Here is a 21,568-nt window from a genome sequence, read left to right on the forward strand (position 1 = left end):
TGCTGTGTGGAACAGACTTGTAAAACGGAAATGCACTGTTGTAAACATATACCAGATATATACAAGATGCCTAGTGAAAAATGGTCAAGGGAAAGAAAACTGCAAAGGTCTTTCTTGCTGATTATTTACAAACCCTTGAAAAGCATATGTCAACCAAACAGCCACTTCCTCTGGGAGGTCACAGGGGCCCCGCACCAATCCTGACAGGTCCCTCTCTCTGTATGCATCTGTGGCCCTGCACTTCCTCACCAATTTTCAAATTCTGCCATTACATTTGCATGTTGCTACATGATTAATAGCTATTTAGACCATAAGCTCCACGAGGGTCGAAACAAGTAAATCTTACAGTACAATCATTGCTTAACCCAGTTCCCGACCTACCAGGTGCTCAATAAAAGTGTGAGGTCGATAAATTGAGGGAGGTGGTGTGCAGCTTTAGACCAGCTTGATGCGTCAATCCTTAGAGGTGGCCCCTTAATCTAACTGGGAGAAAGACAAAAGGAAGGGTTCCATATGAAAATAGGAGACTTATCAAGGCTTCTGCTCTGTGTATTTGAACTTGGTGAAGAGGAGTTAATACGAGAAGTCAACTAAATCCAGTTCGGTAATCACATATTGGAAATCTTCAGATAACAAGTAAATGCTTACGATTTTGAATAATGAATCTGAAATATTTTTTGTGAGATAAGTCTCTTTTTTTCTTGCTAGTGCAGGAGAGAGCCTCCAAGCGAACAGAGAAACCTGAGCAGTTCCTCTCATTTGTGCCTTATAATGTGATTGGCTTGGCCAGCACTGCAGGGCCGCACGGAAGGAACAAGGTTTGAGACAGCCCTACATGCCTCTGTAGGTCTTGGGAGTGTCTGACCTGGCTGCAGAAGCAAGGATAGCAGGAGGAGACAAGAAGTGAGCAGTAATTCTAGGAGTTCCAAATCCCAAATCCCAGGGGGAAGCTTGGATACATACCAGTTATTCCGACCCATGTGGCAGGACAGGACTGAGTACAGCCTGAGTAATTCTTCACATGGGAAAACAGAACGATAGCGGCAAGTCTACATTGGGAATGCGGAGTTAACCCGTCGGGTAGGCAGCTTTGCCATTTGGTCTGCACAAGCATGCCATCTGACTCACTGGGAAGAACTGGGACTCTGGAGACAAACAGATCTCCACCTTGACAACGACGAATTGTGAGATCTCACACTAATAGTAAGACTATATCCCACATTTACAAAAATAAACACAAGAACATTTCCTAGGTTTACTGTAAAAGTAAAATTCAATAGAGGAAGGCAAAGAGCATGGTGATTGGCATACGGTAGCATTTCATGAATGACGACTGCCTTTGGCTTCTTAGTTTGCTAAATAAAATTTCAAACCCAATAGGAATCTTGCAAGTGACTTTCTTTCTGTGTAACTAAAATGCCTGTCTTTTTGAAGCAAACACTTCAAATCTTTTCTTTTTCCAAAAAAAAAAAAAAAAAATCAAGATATAATTAATTTTCACAAGTAAATGTCATTGTTAATCTCCTTTTGGCAATTTTAGCAATTGAATTTAGTTTATGAATATCTTTAGCTATTACCGTAAGGTGAAAAACAAATGTGGCTGAAAGATCACATATAAATGAACTAAAATTGACCTGATGTTTCCTGTTTTAGCCACTACTGTTATGTGACTATGATCTCCAGCTAGTCCCAGGAAACCAATGTCATAATTAGTGAATCATTGTTTTTTTGTCTCTTTGAGGGTTGGGGGGGGGGGAAGTTCTCCTTTCTTTACGTAATTGTTCTAGGATTAGCAGGGTACCAACTAGTCTCCACCTAGAGTTTATAGACCAGAATCCTTAATGAGACACACTTGATGATAAGAAAATATTTAGTGAATATGCAAAAATAAACAATAGGTTAAAAAATCTGGATTTGATTTATAAATTAAATCCTTGGCCATTAGAGTCATACAAAATTTTTTTTTTAAGTTTTTCCAATTGAAACCACGTATTTTGCTAGAAACAAATATGGGTCTATGACCAAAAACAATGAAGATGAAGGGATAATTTTGCCTTTTCTGAAACAGATTATTAATTTCTCAAGAATGTCAGCATCACGCAAGAGAGTATGCTTTTCATCATGGCCACACATTATGAAAGGGACATACATGGCAGACTGTGTTTTAGAAAAGCAGAACTGGAATAAAGATAAAGTGATACCCTACTTGGCAGGGGAAAATGCCAAGTATTGTTTTTTTTTGCCATTTGAATACACGAATATGAAATGTGATTTACTGGCAGAGAGTTATAGAATTGTAGTCACAACTCTTCAAGATTTGCAAATTTAAACTCATGCTAGTTTTTTTCTTCCTCCAATATATTCCTTTGGTTCTATTAAAAAGTGTTATTAATAAAATGCGGAGTGTGACCAACATAACTATCAAGTCTTGAGAAACAGTTGTGCCGTACGCATCTACTATATAAGGCTAGTAACCTTGCTGACCTCCTAGGGATGCTGTGAGATTTGAATAAGACAGTGTTTCAGAAATGCTTAATAAATATTTGTCATGATAATTATTAAAATAAATATGAACATTGGCATGTGTGGCTGGCTCAGTTGGTGGAACACATGACTCTTGATCTTAGGGTTATAAGTTCAAGCCCCACATTGGTATACTTGAAATCTTAAAAAAATAATTAAAATAAATATTAGGAATAATGATATTTAAATAAATAAAATAATGAAATGCCTATATTGAAAGTTCTATTCAAAGATTATTTTAAATCTGTTTGATAATCACTACATTAAAAAATCATACTCAGAAATGAGAATGTGTTAATTATTTAATGTTATAGAAAAAAATGTTAATATCCCTGTACATGCTTTTTTTTTTTTTTTTTTTTTTTTTTTTTTTTGGTAGGTGGAAGTCCTGTACATGCTTTTTAAGAGACATCAAGACATCAAGAACTAGCTAGTGCTGGAGATAAATTTGAAAGTAAATAGGTTTTCCTTACATTTAAAATATTTGTGTAAGGGGGAAAAAAAAGAATGTGCTCCTATTTCTTACAAAGCTTGTTACAGTTCAAATACGGATTTGCCCTTAGCTGACTGAAGCAGAAGGAGGCATTCATGACACGTGTATAGCCCCTGGAGCGTGAAGCAAGAAGAGCTTCAGCAACAGGTAGTGTTCCAGACAGCAGGGCGAAGGTGGAGGTCAGGAGCTCAAAGGAGAGCAGGTAGAGATTTCCCTTTCCTATCTCTTTCCCTCATACTCCACCCCTGCTCCATCCTCTTGGTGCTAACTGAAATCTAGATGATTTCTTTCTACTATATTTTTGAAAATGAACAGAAGAGCCACAATTACCCTCAGTTTTAGCATCAGTAGGTCTTTCCATTTCCCATCTCTCTTTTTTAAAATAAGCTTTACTGAGATGTAATTTATTCCCATACAATTCATCTAGTCACATTTCTTTTCATTTCTTCTTTTCTCCCAAGAAGAGCCATTTTTTTAATTATGTTCAGTTAGCCACTGTGTAGTACATCATTAGTTTTTGATATACTATTCAATGATTCACTAGTTGCATATAACACCCAGTGCTTACCACGACCTGTGCCCTCCTTAATACCCATCACCTTGTTACCCCATCTGCCCACACCCCTCCCCTCTGAAACCCTCAGTTTGTTTCCTAGCGTCCATAGTTTCTCACGGTTCGTCTCCCCCTCTGATTTCTCTGCTTCAGTTTTCCCTTCCTTCCCCTATGGTCCTCCATGCTATTGTTTATGTTCCACATATAAGTGAAAACATACAGCAATTGTCCTTCTCAGCTTGACTTATTTCACTCAGCATAATCCCCTCCAGTTCTCTCCATGTCGATGCAAATGGTGAGTATTCATCCTTTCTGATGACTGAGTAATATTCCATTGTACTTATGAACCACATCTTTATCCATTCATCTATTGAAGGGCATCCTGGCTCCTTCCACGATTTGGTTATTGTGGACATTGCTGCTATGAACATTGGGGTGCACGTGCCCTTTCTTTTCACTACATCTGTATCTGTGGGGTAAATACCCAGTAGTGCAATTGCTGGGTCATAGGGTAGCTCTATTCTTTTTAGATTTTATTTATTTATTTGACAGAGAGAAATCACAAGTAGTCGGAGAGGCAGGCAGAGAGAGAGAGAGGGAAGCAGGCTCCCTGCTGAGCAGAGAGCCCGACGCGGGACTCGATCCCAGGACCCTGAGATCATGACCCGAGCCGAAGGCAGCGGCTTAACCCACTGAGCCACCCAGGTGCCCCGGGTAGCTCTATTCTTAACATCTTGAGGAACCTCCATACTGTTCTCCAGAGTGGCTATATTAGCTTGCATTCTCACCAACAGTGTAAGAGGGCTCCCCTTTCTGCACATACTTGCCAACATTTGTTGTTTCCTATTGTGTTAATTTTTGCCATTCTAACAGGTGTAAGGTAGTATCTGACTGTGGTTTTGATTTATATTTCTCTGAAGACTAGTGATGTTGAGCATTGTTTCATGTATCTGTTAGCCATTTGTATGTCTTCTTTGGAGAGGTGTCTGTTCATGTCTTCTGCCCATTTCTGACTGGGTTATGTGTTTTTTGGGTGTGGAGTTTGAGAAGTTCTTTATAGATCCTGGATATCAGCCCTTTATCTGTAATATCATTTGCAAATATATTCTCCGATTCCATGGGTTGCCTCTTAGTCTTGCTGACTGTTTCTTTTGCTGTGCAGAAGCATTTTATCTTGATGAAGTCCCAAAACTTAGCTTTTACTTTTGTTTCCTTTGCCTTTGGAGACATGTCTTGAAAGAAGTTGCTGTGGCTGATGTCGAAGAAGTTACTGCCTGTGTTCTCCTCCAGGATGTTAATGGATTTCTGTCTGACAATGAGGTCTTTCATACATTTTGAGTTTAACTTTGTGTATGGTGTAAGATGAAACCAGATAAGACTCCGAATCACCAAGGGAATGTTGAAAAAGAAAAACAAAGCTGGGGGCATCATGTTGCCTGACTTCAAGTTCTATTACAAAGCTGTAATCATCAAGACAATATGCTACTGGCACAAAAAACAGACACATAGATTAATGGAACAGAATAAAGACTCCCTCAACTCTATGGTCAACTAATCTTTGACAAACCAGGAAAAAATATCCAACGGAAAAAAGAACAGCCATTTAATTAGCATATGTGGCACCTGGTAGGAAATGAACCATTTCAGTTTAGTAAACATCTCCCACGTCCTTCACTTCTCTGTCGTTAAAAAGTCAACAGCCTCAGAAGACAAATGGACAGAAGGCAAAATCTTTCCAGGAACAGGGAATGAGTCATCTTAATATTTTTTATTTTATTTCATAATTATAAAATAAATATCTCTTGGAGGATTTACTTGGAGAATTCAGAGGAAGATGAAGAAGGAATCAACATTTATCTATCATCTATTATGCATTAGCCAGAAGTAACTACTCCTCTCAAGTTGTATTTTTTTCTTCCCTCTTTGTTTTTCTGTTTGTCAATGAGTGTGTGTGTGTGCATGCATGTGCACCTATTTGGATTTCTACCATAGATACAATCAAATATAATTATTTTCAAATACAATGGGCCATAAGAATTCCTTTTGATTACTACACCATCATTCACAGTAAATGTTCCCATATTGTTGGGTGTTAAGGCTGTTCCCAACCTTTTGTTATCACAGATGAATCTGCGATGGACATCTTTGCATACAGTCTCTGTAAACCTCCTTATAGTTCTTTTTTTCCTAAATATTTTATTTATTTATTTATTTATTTATTATTTATTTATTTGGAAGAGAGAGAGTGTATACTTTAGTGGGGGAAGGAGCAGAGGGAGAAGCAGACACCCCACTGAGCATGGAGCCTGATGCAGGAACTAGAGGGGGTCTCCAATCCCGGGACCCTGGGATCATGAGCCGAGCTGAAGTCAGATGCTTAACCAACTGAGTCATCCAGGTGCCCCTATGATTCTCCTTAGGATAAATTCCTACATTGAAGGAGGAAACTCCTTCAAATAGTTTTTTATTCAAATAAAGTAAATTTGAGGTGATAGCTTAGTGACGTAAAAGAACGTAGGGTACTCTTAGTATACAAGAAGGAATTCTCATTCATTCTGACATGGTATGCCACATTATCTTACCACAAATATCCTGACCAACTATCCTGAGAAGAACATATATTATAACATATCCTTTGGGGGCGGCCTTGTGATTTAATCAGTTAAGTGTCTGCCTTCAGTTCGGGTCTTGAGCCTGGGGTCCTGGGATGGAGTTCCACATCGGCCACCCTGCTCAGTGGGGAGTCTACTTCTCCCTCTCCCTCTGCTCCCCCGCACCTGTGCTCTTTCTTCCTTGCTCTCTCAGTCAAATAAAAAAATAAAATCTTTTAAGAAAAAGTATCCTTTGTCATGCGAGTGTCTATGTGCCATGTGTGTCCACATATGTATGTGTGTGTATTTTCTAAAGAAAAGGAATCACTCTGGTAATTTTAAAAATAAGTATAAGTGGGAATTATGAGACACAATATAAACTCAGTAGAAACATTACTGAAATGCACCTGCCTTTTTTTGCAGTGAGATATCTGATCCAATATTGAGCACCATCTCAAACTGAAGGGCACATACTGGGCTCCTAAGAGTGGATTGCCTGTAATCTGCACACTCAGAGAAGAACTATGAAATTGAGTTTGTTCCAACCACAGTCATAAAGCCCACATTCATACACAGTCCTCATTAATTCTTGGGTTTTGTAACAAAGGTAAGTCACTCTAAAATAAGCAATTAATAATGAGCCAAATCAGAAATCAGTTAGGGGGAAGGGACTTAAGCTTAAGATGAAGGGCCAAGCCAGAAAACTTTCTCTGACGGCAGAAAGGGGTAAAAAGAAATGACTTTCATAGAAAGCTGCCTGAGGAGATCTGTGCCAACAGACCTTACTTCTCAGGGCTCTCCTTCAAAACTAGAGCCACACCTGATGCAGTGAGCCGGGCGCAGTCAGAGTCCACACAGAGTGTTTCAAACACCGCCTCTGTGCGGATTATCACGCAAGGGTTGATAGGTGACATTTTGATCCCCCATTTTTTTTTTAATTTTCAGTTTTTCTGGAGTTTAATGAGATGAGTGGATGTTATTGCAAAGCCACAACTAATAATGACTGGCTACAGATCTAATGAAATCATTTCACTTTCTGCCAGTCAACACACGTTCGGAAGAGACATCCCACAGCACCACACGCTCTGAATCTACCGCAGGAATGATGACTTCACCAAAGGAGGGCTCAGCTTCTTACCCACACTAGGAAGGAGACCTGTGGTATTCTCCTGTTCTCTCACTGAAGACAGTCATCGTTTCTCGGTTGTTCCCCTGCCGCCTCCCTGCCTCGCCTCTGAACCCTGCAGGTGGAAGCTCTGAGTCAATGATGCTGATGCAATGCCACAGGAAGCCACTCTGAGGTGGAACAGCCCCAAACAAGGCCTGATGGAGAGTCTAGGGCTGAAAGGACCTGGAGGAGCTCATCTGCCTCTGTGAAGGGCCTCCTCAACTTGCAAGAAAAATGCTTGGAACCAAGATAATCAACTGCACTCTAAAGAAGGAAGAGCGTTCATTCAGCAGTGAGTTTTCTAGTCTCCAGTGCCAGGTTCTTACAAAAATACAAAGATAAACATGGCGCAGTCCTGGTTACTGCAGGGCACTGTGCCATGGGAGTCACTTCGAGGCTGTCCCCTTGATGCTGTCCCTGTAATTCTCACTATTCTGTGCCCAACACAGACCTGTTTCTCCGTTCTGCTTTTCCTCTTTTATTTTGCTACACTTCAAAATTCGCACGCAGCCGTCTTGGACTCCTCCCACACCCGCTTCCTTCTCCGACTCTTCCTTGGGCTCACACCGTCCACCCAGGATGCGAAGCGACAACGTCCTTCCAGTCTACTTCCTGTTTTTCTATCTCACTTTCAATGCCCCCTGTATTTAGAGCCACATCAGCGTTAGTTCCAGCCTCACCCCTGCCCAGAGGCTATCAGAGGGACCCTTCTGGAATTTAAATATGATCGTGTGATTCCAGTGCTTGTGACTCTTTGAAAGTTGCCCCTGGCCTACAGGATAGAACCCAAAGCTCTTCATTTCCTCTGCTGTCTGGACTGTCCGAAAGACTCAGCCTCATCATTCACCACCCACAGTTGGGCATCTATCATTTCGACAGACATCTAATATTTTCTTTGATACCTGTGTAGCGTTTTAACCCCTCCAATCTGCCAGAAGACCCCTTCCCTGGGATTCTGCCCCGTGTCTGTTCGTTCCGTGGGCTGGGACCCAGCTCCACCATTTCATCAGGGGCGATGAAGCATCTGGGGAGCTCACTCCCCATCTCTCTGTTCTTGGTCCCTCTCTGTCTGTCTCTCTCCCTCTCTGGGTGTGTCTCCATCCTTCTTGGTCTCTATATATCTCTCTTGGTCTTCGTCTCCATCTCTCTTGGTCTCTGTCTTTGTTTCTCTTTCTCTGTCTTTGTCCTTCTTGGCTTCTGCCTCTCTGTCTCCCTTTCTGTTTCCCTTTTTCTAAATGATGGATAGACAGCCAGACATACACAGATACACACACACCCCTCTAATACTGTATTAGCGAACCACATTATACTAGTCTGTTTGCACATCATCTTTTTCTCTGCTAGACTCTGAACTTCTCATGTTCTGGAACTATATTTTACATATCTTTGTTTTTCAGTACCTGATGGAGGGCCTAATAGAAGCAGTGGCAAAATTAATATCTGTTGAAATCACACTTAACTACAGCACTGCTTACAATAGCAGTAAAGGAGAAATAGCATGTGTGTCTATCGAAAGAAAATGGACATGCGGGCAGCTGAGTATTACACAGCCAGTGCCACATGTATTTGCATAAACACATCTCTAAAACACGATGTTAACCAGAACGAGACAAGTTTGCAGAAATGTACAGCATGTAGAAATTTAAAACATCGATAATGATATTCAGATCTGACAAACTGGTTGCTGGTGTCTAGGGGGTAACATTGTTCTTTGGCTCACTTTTATGTGCATTTTTGATATTTTGTCATGTAAAATTGTAAAGACCTAGACATAAAAACATCACAAAGATCATGCCAATAGCTAGAGATACTGTCTTGAAAAGGCTCTTCCTCCCTGTGATACACACATATACAATCAAGTAGAATTAGCCACAAATGACACATAATTTAACAATTTAAAATATATTTCAGGGGCACCTGGGTGGCTCAGTGGGTTAAAGCCTGTGCCTTTGGCTCAGGTCATAATCCCAGGGTCCTGGGATCGAACCCCACATCGGGCTCTCTGCTCAGCGGGGAGCCTGCTTCCTCCTCTCTCTCTGCTTGCCTCTCTGCCTACTTGTGATTTCTGTCTGTCAAATGGATGATTAGAATCTTTAAATATATACATAGATATATATATACACACACACGTATATTTCAAAGGAAATATCTATGCTTCCTCATAATAAAGACAGATCTTTGATCTAATTGCTCTTTACTGAAGTTCTCTTGGATACTGCTGCTGAACACTTACTTTACTCAAGAAAGGAAGTAGATATATGTGTAAAGAGAAGACCCTCCAAAGAAAAAAATCAACCTCTGCTTCCCACATAATGATAACAAGTAAAAACACTTGGTGACGAGAAGGTAAGAACCCCTTTTTCACAAGTCCATGCAGTCATAACAAGTTAAGAACAAAATATATATAGCAAGTTAAGAAAAAGAAATAAAGCCTTGGGATGCTTCTTGGGTGCTGAATTTGGGGGGATGTTTTTGCTTATTGGAGATTAACACGGATCAAGGAAAAATGAACAAGTTCACATGCAACTTTTACAGTCCACATATCCAATTACTGGCAACTTAAATAAGCCTTTTGGTGCTAGATGACAAACTCATGTATTTTCATTTAAAACATATTGTAATTTTAGTCAGAGGGTCACAATACAATGTCAGACTGAAGGGAAGGGAAACTATGTTTATTTCAGACCAGTTCTTACAGCAGCCTGTACAACTAGGATTACAATAGTTGAAAATGCAGCCCAGAGAATTAAATGTGATTTTTAAGATTAAAACTCAATTTGCACCCAGATCCTCTTTACTTTTAAAAAAATTTTAAATATTTTATTTCTTCCAGGGGAGGGGGTAGGAACAGACAGAGGGGGAAAGAAAGTCTTTTTTTTTTTTTCCTTTTTTAAGGATTTTATTTATTTGAGAGAGAGAGAGTGAGAACAAGTGGGGAGGGGCAGAGGGAGAGGGAGAAGCAGACTCCCACTGAGCAGGGAGCCTGCCATGGGTTATGCACAAAGCTTTAAATATCAGTTTTGTTTTTGAGAATACAAGTAACCATTCATTAGCAAATAACTAAAGATCAATCTAATAAATATTACAGGTTCCTCGTGCACATAATCCTGGGTGTTTACAAAGATGTCCCCAGTTGTTTACTGCAATGTTTATAATAGTAAAAAACTGGGAGAAACCTAAATGTCCAATCATCAAGAACTGAATAAATAAATTATACTTACAGCATAGAATGCTACAAAATCAGTAGAAACCATGCTTTAGAAGAATGCATCTGATGAGGAAACATAGACAGTGTAGAACCGTAAAATGCAGAGTCCATGCAAGGTGAAAAGAAATGTGTAAATATGTATATTTCCATGGAAGTATAAAATAAGGGAAGGCTCATTATCACACTGTTAACTGCGCTTGGCTTTGGTTAGATAATTGGGCATGTTTGCTAAGTTTTCATGGTAGGGATGTAGAAAACAACCAATACTCAGGAACACAGCAATAATTAAGCACCCTGGCATACATTGATGAAGCTTATCTGTTGTGGATTAGGGAGGCTCTGGGGATCGGTTGGGGGGGGCTACAACTGGGCAGGGGGAGGACGTGGGGAAAGGGAGAGGGTGACAGACTGAGAAGATGGGAAAAGGTGTATGAGATCAAACCCCCTCACCTAAGTACCTCTCCCTTCCCGAACCCCTCCCAAAGTCAGACTGTTTCAAAAGATGGTGGGAACGAGGGGCGCATCGAGGGACAACAGAACCCACAGCTATGAGCAAAAGCAGGTATCATCCCAAGAAGCCACAAATCTTAAGTAAAATAAAGTTTTTATGAAGTTAGTCTCTTATCTGTAAGTCACTTCCTTTATTTTTTTTATGTTTATGAGGACCAGTCCACTTTGATACTATGTTAATATCAAAGTGACCAAAAGTATATGCCTCAAGTTACATCGAAGGTGTAGGTTAATAATCAACTGATTTATTGTTTCTAAATTTTTGTTTAAATTCATGTCCAGTGGCCCAAGAAGGAGTAACATATAACATATTAGCATATAACACTTATTGAGTGTTTGCAATATGCTAGCCACTGTGCAATGTTCTTTGCCGGGACTGGCTTTAACAACACTACGTTAGACATTATGATTCTTCCCATCAAAGAGACTGAGGCTCAGAGACGGGATGACTTGACCAAGGTTACAAAATTAGCAAGTGGCAGAGCTGGAATCTAAATTCTGGAATTTCTGCTCTAGCAAGGCCTGGGCATTTACACTACTCTGTAAAATAACTAATAAAATTGAGACAAATGACTCATTTAGGAAGGAAGGAAGGACTTCTAAGTGGAGAAACAGAGGCTGAAATGGCAAGATGGAGAATAAGAATTGGGATACGCAAAGGACAATGGCATGAGCGGTGGATGGTGGAACCGACGATTTCCAGGCCCCACCCTGGGAATTTCTCAGTGTCCTGGCACTCGCTCCAAGGAAGATGAAATCCACCAGAAGGAAAACTCTATTGAGAACCCAAGATGATTTTGATGGGAGTGTGTCCAAGTTTGATGTTACAATGGGAGAAGTCGTGAAAGAAGTTGGTTGGTCACCTTTATTTTATGACGAGTAAGTAGGAATACTCCAAATTACTCTACAGAATTGCCTCTTTATCCTGTTTTGTATTGCAGTGTCTATCATTAAAAGTGTTGCAATAGAGACGCGAGAGTTACGGCTGCAAGGTTCATTCATCCTGCTGGAGGGGATGGCTTAGTGGACAAAATGCCAGCTTTCACCAGCTACGACACTCTGCACCCACAGGTTAATATGCAAGTGGCATTGACTCAGCAGCTCATCTCCTGAACGGAGCTAGTTCCACAGTTTACTCATACTGGTGGAGGGTCTTTCAGACCATGTCTGGGAAAAACCTGTCTGTCCTGCTTGAATAATGAGGATTCCTAGAACTGTTACAGACTCAGGATATCCCCCAGTGTCCTGGAAACATGAGACAGAAGTGAATCAAAGGGTCTTCTCATACACTCTCAGCATTGGTACCCTATCCTGGCTAGCTTTCCCTTCTTCTTTTTAAAAAATATTTTATTTATTTATTTGTCAGTGAGAGAGAGAGAGAGAGAAAGCATAGGCAGGGGGAAGAGGAAAGGGAGAAGCAGGCTCCCCGCTGAGCAAGAAGCCTGATGCGGGACTCGATGCCAGGACCTCGAGATCATGACCTGAGCCAAAACTGACACCCAACCAACTGAGGCACCCAGGCACCCCTAGCTTTCCCTTCTTTATCACTAGCCTCACACAAAGCCAACACAGCCTTCCCTTAAACCATTTCTTTCAATTCAACTGTTTAATATTCTTACGATATTTTAGATGTCTATACTAGTCTCTTTCATCATCACCTCGCTTATAATTTCTTAAGCTTATTATTTCAAATCAAATGAGTTCACTTATCCACTTTACGATACAAACTGCTCTTGTATGTACAAATCTTTCACCTTTATGACCTTTTCAACTTACTTTATAATGACAAGCTAGGAATGTTTAGTAGTTACAAAAAATAATGCTACTACTATGTGAATCAATCGGTAGCTAGAATGGTTCTTTATCAAATTATATGCGTAAAAGTTTATCATCTAAATTTGTATCAATTTGAAGTCCTTGTTCCAGTTGTAATTTCAAAATGAATACAACACACGTTAATCGAGTACTCACTGTGTGTCAGATTTTGTTTGAGGCACTTACATACCACATTAAAAAAACAAAAACAAAAACAAAAACCAGTCCTGTCCCTACTACAGTCTAGTGACAGTGACGGACAACCATAAAAAGACGTTAAGGACCATAACCACGGTCCAGGAAAGTCCCCCAGATTCATTCTCTCTGTGAACTCAGAGGTTTTGAGAAGAGACTTGAAGTTTCTTATTTCTAAATGCATAGTTTGACAGAATCTGATTTTCAAATTTGAGCTTCTAAATTAATCTAAATCCTGAATGTGCAGAGAGAGATTTTAAAGAGGAAGTGATCCATAGTTAAACCTATAAGGACAGGACCATGGGAATTTGAGAAACTGGAGGGGTGAGCTGAATACTAACATATGCTGATTTTATTCATGCCTCAGGATCTTCACACAATGATTTCCTTTTTTGCTTTTTTCTTCTGCAAGCCCATTCCGAGATTTCATCACTACATTCTTCATTGCCATCCGTCAGACGTTATCAATCTTTCTGATACATCACGCACCGCTCCTCCTCCGGCTCTCCCGACTCCTCGGTGGGACGGCTTCCATATATGCTGACATTCCAGTTGTGCCGACGATCCAGCCCTCCCTTTTCCGGCTACCTCTGCCATTAGATCACTATCTCCTTCGTTAATACCCACTGCTCATTGCATTTGCTTATTTCCCACACAGAATGCGAGATGTGCTTCATTTTAGTAAGATTTCAGTCGACCTGTCTGGTGATATGGACTTTCTTTTATATGTTAACTTGCTCCTTCTTTATAATTTCACTGTAATTTACCAATATCGACATACTTTATCCTTAAATTCTCCAGGTGATTAGTAAGGGCAGGGAAATGAGCAATCTTTAGTTGTTTCTTATAAGCTCTCAATTTTCTTCCCCCCAATTTCCCATAATCCAAATATTTATTTATTTCTTCAGGACGACTGCAATTTATCTAATTGATAAACATCATCTACGGGACTGTCTTCCAGCATTCAGCATACCTTCGTGTCTAGTGACTGGCATTAGGGCTGGAATACAAGGCCTGTTCACATTACCGCCATTCAAAATGTCCTCCAGCCACCACCGGGCGGGAGTGTGGTGAAACCCATGGACTGTGGATCCAGCGTGGCTGTCTACGACAGCAGCCACCTGCCTGGCGCCCTCTGGTGGTGACAGGATGCCTGGATGATGGGCACTAGACAGAACCTCAGTACTGCTTCTGCACCTGCTGGCTTGGTGCACCTGCTACCTCCTGGCTCCCATTTTATTAATTCGATATAGGCTTGGTCCCTCCTCTCCGTTCCCTTCCCTTAATTTTCCTTTTTCTTTTCTCATTTTATTTTTTAACACCTCGTACTTAGTGCTGATTTAGGCCTTTACAAAGGAGCATATGGTGAGGGTAGAGGAGACACTGAAGGATGATGACAGGGGAGGCCATAATGACTGGGACATGCAGCTTGCTTTAGTCCCAAGAGAATGTCACAGTGCTTGAGAGAGAATCGCCTATCTTCCATTTCCCACGACAAGAAAAACGCAAGCTGAACGCACATCGGGGGATTTTTATCTCACTAGAAGAAAATATCCATTCAGTATTATAACAGAGAAACAGAAACTAAGATCAACTGGTGAAATATTCTTTACAAGTTGTTAACATTAGAGTCAATTAGCGCCTTCTTAAGATAATGTAAATTTCATTCTCTCTAAAGTCTGAGATGAACAACGATGACCCAACGCCCCTAAACTCACCAGCTTCTGACTCTGGCATGTGAATCCAAGTGTTTCTAAAAAGAAGTAAGTTTAATATTTGTCTTCTATGAATACATCAGTTGCTGTGGCAGTATTTCACTTAACGTTATTTGGGGTCCAAAAAAGTTTATTGCTTCTCTAAACGTCTGTCTTCCTTCTGTCAATCCCATTCAAAAATTTGCATTCAGTATCACCTGAATATATATAGTTACTCAGAAAAACTGGAAATGTGGTTAGATGTACCAGCTTACTGGGGACTTCCTAAAAAGGGGGTATTTGTATTTTTACTCTATCAGGATGCAAATTACTCTACCTGGAGTCATCACACATATATTCTGATTTCCAGAGAAGGGCCTATATCAGAATAAGAAAGTAAACTAAATTTGGTTGAAACTAATTTGAGCTATCATTCTCTTCATCAAACTCAATTTCCTTTGGAACTTCTACTCTTCCTTTACAGTTTATAACCACCCAGCAATTCAAATGTGAAGTCTAAAAATCACCAATAATATCTAATTGATAAACAAAATGAAAAAGGCTCTCATTCAAGCCCTGGATAAAGCAAGAAGAGTCACAATCATCTTCAATGTAGAAATGTTATGTGGCAAGAGTAGAGGTAGAAGTACAGGGTAGAATTATTTTGTACGCTTCAAATATAAAACACATTATGAAAAATCATTGATCCCATAAATGAAAACCCAATACCTCTTCTCTGTTCCTCCTTCTCAAGTCCACACTCTTTAAACATAGTTTAAGCACTCTTAAAACCATAGGCCACGTCAATCTCTTGCTCCCAGCCATCCTTGGCATATATCAAAGTCCTTCCCAAGGCCCTACATGAGCTAGCCCTGGCTATCTTTTCAAGAGCATTTCCTACCCGTTTCCCCATAACTCATTCATGTTTAGAATCAACCATATCTCTGAAGGAACTGGCAACGTGCATGTTCATTCTTGTGCTTAATCTGTCATTCCAAAGGCTATTTGGGTTTTCCATAATGAAGTGACAAATGTTAACGTAGGCACAACGAGCCAATATAATAATTGCCCAGAAACAAGATCCGGTCAAGGGAAGTTAGTCATATGTAGGCCTAACTCTCCCAAGAAACTGTTTTTATGGACATGTCAGCAATTAGGGCAGGAATTGCTCTGCTGATGACATTTTACCAAATTAACAGCCACCGAAGACTTACCAGCAGCTACTATGATAATATCTGCCAGCTGAGTATGGGTCTTCAGTTGTTCTTTAGGAGTATATCTGTGAGCTATGGTCACTGTTGCATCACCTGGAATGGAGAAGAATGTCCATTAATGGTTACTGAGCTTTTTCAAAATTTATGAATGTTCCAATTCTAGAGGAGATTCAGTTACAGCCTAAGAGCAGGAAAATTGCTTTGAAATTAAGAACAAATCTAGAAAAGAAAACCTAGATCACCCAGAATATCATACTCTTCAATTACCAGCAGAAAATCAGCTAAGACCATATGAGAGTATGTGCTGACCATCATAAGAGAGCTAAAAGTAAGGTTCTAGAAACACAGCATCAGAAAGTTCTGTATTGATGGGTTAATACGTAAATGCAGGGGATACTCACTGGTCTGATAACAAGGTATGTAAATACTGAAAACAGCAAGATAAGGGCACCCAAAATGGGGCAATGTATTGTGGGAACACAGCTGAGAAATTAATTCTGCGTCTTCTCTTGAGGGTGTCTAGGAAGGGTTCCTAAAGGAGACAGTATCCTTTTTTTAGGTCTCAAAGTATGAGCAAGAGCATACTAATTATGGAAAGAAAGAAAGGGCATTCCAAGACAACAGAATAACCAGAAAAAAATGGACTAATTTTGAAGTTGTGTTTTTAGGAAATGACAAAGAGGTATAAAATAGAACAGGAAGTATTTAAGGAAGTGATATGTGAATAAGAGAGCTCAGCAGCCTGAGGGGTTTGCAGCGCTTCAAGAGTGAGCCAAGGAAGGGGAGTGAAAGACATGCTGGGAGAGGGAAGTCACAGAAGAACTTCCGTTGAAGACCCAGCTGTGTGAGACAGGGCCTTCTCTCTTCTCCTAGAACATACAAATGCTGCACATTTAATCACAACAACGAAAACTCCACGATCTCCATTTTCAGCAAAACTAGAAGACATATTTTTCACAGACACCAAAAAATATTTGAGCACAGGACTGGCACAGCTAGCATACACCACACAGGAAGACAGGCCACAAAGACATGCAGAGAGTGAGAAGGCCAGGAGCGGCTGGTCTCTGAAAATGAGTGCAGAGACATACTGTGTGAAGGTGGAGGGCTCAGGTCAATCTCTCATCTGTAGCAAAGAGAGAAATACATGCGGAAGAAGCCCGCTTGGATCCAGTCAAGCTCATGGCGGCTGGTAAAGGAGAGCTCCCATGGAGGAGCCACTTCAGCAGGAAGCAGTCTGAGTCTGTGTAAGTGGTGAAGGAGGGATCTGAGGACAGCCTGGCACCTCCTCCCCAACCCCCAGCAGAACTACCCTGCGAACAGCAGATCCAAGAAACCCAACTCATTCAATGGTAAGTAACAACAACAACAAAAAGATTTGACACAGAATTAGTAAAAAGATGCCATCTGAAAACCAGCCCGGGAGTATCCAGGGCGTGATGGAGTTGTTCTGATTCTAGTGGTAGTGATGTTCACTACATGCGTTTGTCTAAATTCATGGAACTGTACATCCAAAAGAGTGAATTTTACTCTATTTTTAAAGTAAATAAAAGAATGCATTTTAAAAATGGCAAACCCAAGGATTGCATGGATCCCTGGGTGTTATATGCAAACAATGAATCATGGAAAACTACAGTAAAAACTAATGATGTACTGTATGGTGACTAACATATTATAATAAAAAAAAAGATGAGCAAAAATGAGAAAGCTTGATGTCCACCTACTATCTAAGGACTAGAATCAACAGAAAACATTTAAAGTCGATCAATCAAATAATAGAAGTATAAGAAAATTTAGAAGTATAAGGTAAAACATTAAGAGATCATTTTTATTGGCAAATATCAAGTAGGAGAAAAAAGAAATGGAATCAGGGAAGAAAAAGAAAGTATTCCTATCATTTCTTAAAATTGGAGTATCAATAGATACCATATGAAGAAAAGAGAACTAAGAGTACTGTGTAAAGTTAAAACTATTAGAGTAAAAATAAACCTCCCTAAGTATCAGAAGAACCATACACAAGAAAGAAAAAAAATGTAAAAAAACAATAAAAGCCACAAAAACAAATAGAACAGAAAATAATGACAGTTCACATCTTATATATTTATCATCATAATAAATTTTCCTAAGTTACCTATTTAAAAGAATAATATTTCCAAATTGGCTCACAAAGCAAAAACGAAATCTAATCCTTTACTTTATGTAAGGTATATCTAAAACAAAGCTGTTTGGAAATGTTAAAAATAAAAAATGGGCAAATGTGTAACAGGGAAATGACAAAAAATATAATATGTTCTTATTGTCAAATAAAGAGAAATTCAGCATTAAATAGGACAAAGAAATACACACTATAATGCAAAGACATGATTCAAAAGAGCATACAACAATGACAAATATATAATATATAAAAGAGAAATATAGTTCATGCACAGAAATTACAGGGGCTACAAACTGAAAAAGAAACACATTGTATTTGCTGAATTTAATTCATCTTTCTCAATGCACAACAGTTCAAAGATATAGAAAATGTACATAATATAATTAATGTTATATGCCTGATTGTAATATATCACATTTTGAAGGTAGAACATATATTTTTTCCATGTGACCAATGAATATTTTTTAAGTGATACAACTTCAGATATAAAAAGAATTCAATTAATACTAAAAAAATAGCTATATAAACCTCAGATATTTCCTTTGATCACAAATCAATGAAGTTATAATTATTGAAAAAAGATCAGAAATTACAAGGTTCTTCCACTGGAATTTTTTTGAATAATTCTTGGGTTGGGGCACCTGGGCGGCTCAGGCAGATAAATGTCTGCCTACACCTCAAGGCATGATCCCGGGGTCCTGGGATCGGAGCCCCATATTGGACTGCATGCTCAGCAGGGAGCCTGCTTCTCTCTCTCTCTCTCTCTCTGCCTCTCTCTCTCAAATAAATAAAATCTGAAAAAATAAATAAATAATAAATAATTCCTGAGTCAGAAAGAAAACATAAAATAAGAGTACAGGATTTCTAGAAACATTTATAATGAAATTACTATATATTAGATCCTATAAAATAAAGATAAAAGAAAGCACAGAGGAAAATTCATAGACCTAAATTATTATATCAATAAATTAAATAAGAAAATCAATAACTCAACTTAAAAACTTAGATAAAGAACAAAAAGGAAACAAAAGAAATTAGAAGGTAAGGTGTTAATGTTAAGTAAGTCTAAGACTTCTACTTTCAAAAGCAGTGAGAGAATTCAATAAATTGCCAAGTAGAAAATATACAGTAATAAACAGCTTTCATATGTAACAACACCTTAGAAGAAAAAGTGAAAGACTCCATTATAATAATACAAAAGATAAAATACATATCTTAAATAAATAAACTTAACATAAATGTGCAAAATCCATCTGAAAAAAGAAAAATCTCCAGAACAACACCAAAAGACACAAGACTGAAGAACTAGGCACAGACCTGTACCCCTGAAGCAAATAATACATTCTATGTTAATAAATAAATTAATTAATTAATTTAAAAAAATTCTTGGATAAAAGACTCCATATCCTGAAGATTAATAATTCTATGTTCATTACATATTTAATAAAATTCCAATAAAAACTGGTAGTTGTGCATTGTTTTGGCAGAATATAATTTCATCCTCAAGTCAGTAAGGACAAGTGAAAGACAATAACGGGCACAGGTTTGGAAAGGAAGAACAAGGAGAGGCCATGGGCCTGGTAGCGCTTGAGAGCAGCTGTATTTCGGTCAACGGTACCACTTGCGCCCGGCTACCCTGGGCAGAAGGCTGTGAGGCTCCCTTCTGCCTCCTCTCCCCTTCACTTGCTCGACACCGTCAAGAAATGTCAAGTACCTGCTGCAAACGACCCCACAGCGAACCTACGAAGCATCCTCCCACCTCTCCCTTAAGACAGTCCCCCTGAATGCGGAAAGGTCCCCTTAGACTTTAGTGACCCCTGCGGCAGTGTCCTGCTGCATGAGAGACCCCCCACAAAAATCAAAACCAAACCCCCCCAACCTCGATGAGTTTCTGATTATAACAATATCAACCCACGGAGAGGCTTTCAGCCTACAACTCGAGAGACCAAGGGTGACAGCAAAAGAGAGGTAAACCGGCGGGGGCGTTAAAGGTAAATGTGTTTAAATCATGCCTCAGTCTCTCGGCCTTTGGCCCTTGGTGCTGAGAGCCGCAGTACCTGCTCCCGGGGCTGCAGGCCAGCGAGCCTGAACACTGCCTAGTGAAGCTGTGAGAGGTCTTGTCATTCCTGTTTTCAGGTCTGGCGCCCTCTTACTTTTCTTCCGCGAATCCTCTGGCTCGCTGCCCCTAATCCTAACTCCTCAGCTCTTCCCTGGGGTGACCAGCATGGACAAGCCCCAGCACCTACTCGGCAGAATGATGCGTATCTCTGACCCTCAGATGACTTTTTCCCACACTCAGCTTTATCCTCTTACTGTGCATGTGATACCAGCCTGGGCGAGGGCCTAATTTTTCTAACTATCGCACAGACCCAGATAAAAACTTTTATAAGCAGAGTCTTAAGCAATTTCACGGTACCCGGTGTTTGACATCATGTTTGTAAGATACAGCAAGAGTAAAAAAAGTTAGGACCTATCTCCTGGAATCTGAGAGTTCTGTTAGAACTTAATAATTAACTGCTGGGCAAGATAGGCTTCTTGCTGTATAGAAGTCCACAGTCAATCAAGAATTGTCTACTGGGAGCTGTCTGAGCAGTTTTCTAGGCTATGATTACACTGTAATTTATGCAAAACTGCAGATTGTGGCAAAGAGTTTTAGCAACTAACACAGAGTGCCAATTTGAGGAAAAAAATACTTGCTACTTAAAAAGACGCTAGAACAAACAGCACAATATGCTTCATTTTCAAGTAGCATTTTTTGTTGTTGTTGTTTAAATGACTCGAAATGAGGAGTTTATTTTTGTTGGACGTTTCTAGGTCATTTCCTGCCTTCGCTTATTCGATAATCAAGAAATAATCCCAGAACCATGCTAAGCAACGGAGACAGACAATCCCACATGCTCACGGGAGAAACAGTTATGCAAATCAGGATGAGAATACACAGTGTGGTCAATTCCACATTAAAAGGCGGTATAAGCCACAGGGTCGGCACCGAGCACTACCTTCTCCTGTAGCTGAGAACAGTGTAGGAGCAGTCAAAGGTCTTAGGGAAGAAAGATTCTTGATGTGAGTAGAATTTATTTTGCTTCTGCTTCATTCCCCCTATGTTTTCACCATCCAGGCCCATGGATAACTATTTCCCATAAAAATGCAAGACAGGCATTTATTTAGCCCAGTTAGAAACTTCTTCCTCGCAAGAGCCGAGGTCTCACTTTTTGCAACTTTTATCATGATCCTAGATCTGTCTTCAACAGCAGCACAGAACAAGTCTCAAGTCAACGTCCTTTTCCATGAGGCAAATCTTTAAATACCTGCATTGGTGGATAAAGCAAAATGTCCAGTCCAGTAGGGGCTCAACTCTTACACGTACGCATTTACCTTGTCGTTTTCTCTGGATAAGAGAAAACGGAGTCATTCCTGATATACATTAACTCATTTAATGGTCTGGTTTA

The 21,568-nt window shown here is 39.8% G+C and overlaps 1 protein-coding gene across 6 annotated transcripts in view; it reads right to left on the bottom strand.

Moving 5' to 3' along the window:
* The window catches only part of MTHFD2L (methylenetetrahydrofolate dehydrogenase (NADP+ dependent) 2 like), a 129,785-nt gene that overhangs the window by 55,811 nt on the left and 52,406 nt on the right, over positions 1-21,568 (bottom strand). For all 6 annotated transcript variants that reach the window (XR_009350505.1, XM_059159144.1, XM_059159135.1 and 3 more), the window contains one exon: positions 15,965-16,057. Coding sequence is in view for 5 of the 6 variants with exons in the window: in XM_059159144.1 (XP_059015127.1) it covers positions 15,965-16,057 (93 nt within the window). In the remaining variant the exon portion in view is untranslated. The remainder of the gene's footprint in view (positions 1-15,964; positions 16,058-21,568) is intronic.

The sequence above is a fragment of the Mustela lutreola genome, chromosome 1, assembly GCF_030435805.1.
Source record: "Mustela lutreola isolate mMusLut2 chromosome 1, mMusLut2.pri, whole genome shotgun sequence".
Taxonomy (NCBI): Eukaryota; Metazoa; Chordata; class Mammalia; order Carnivora; family Mustelidae; genus Mustela; species Mustela lutreola.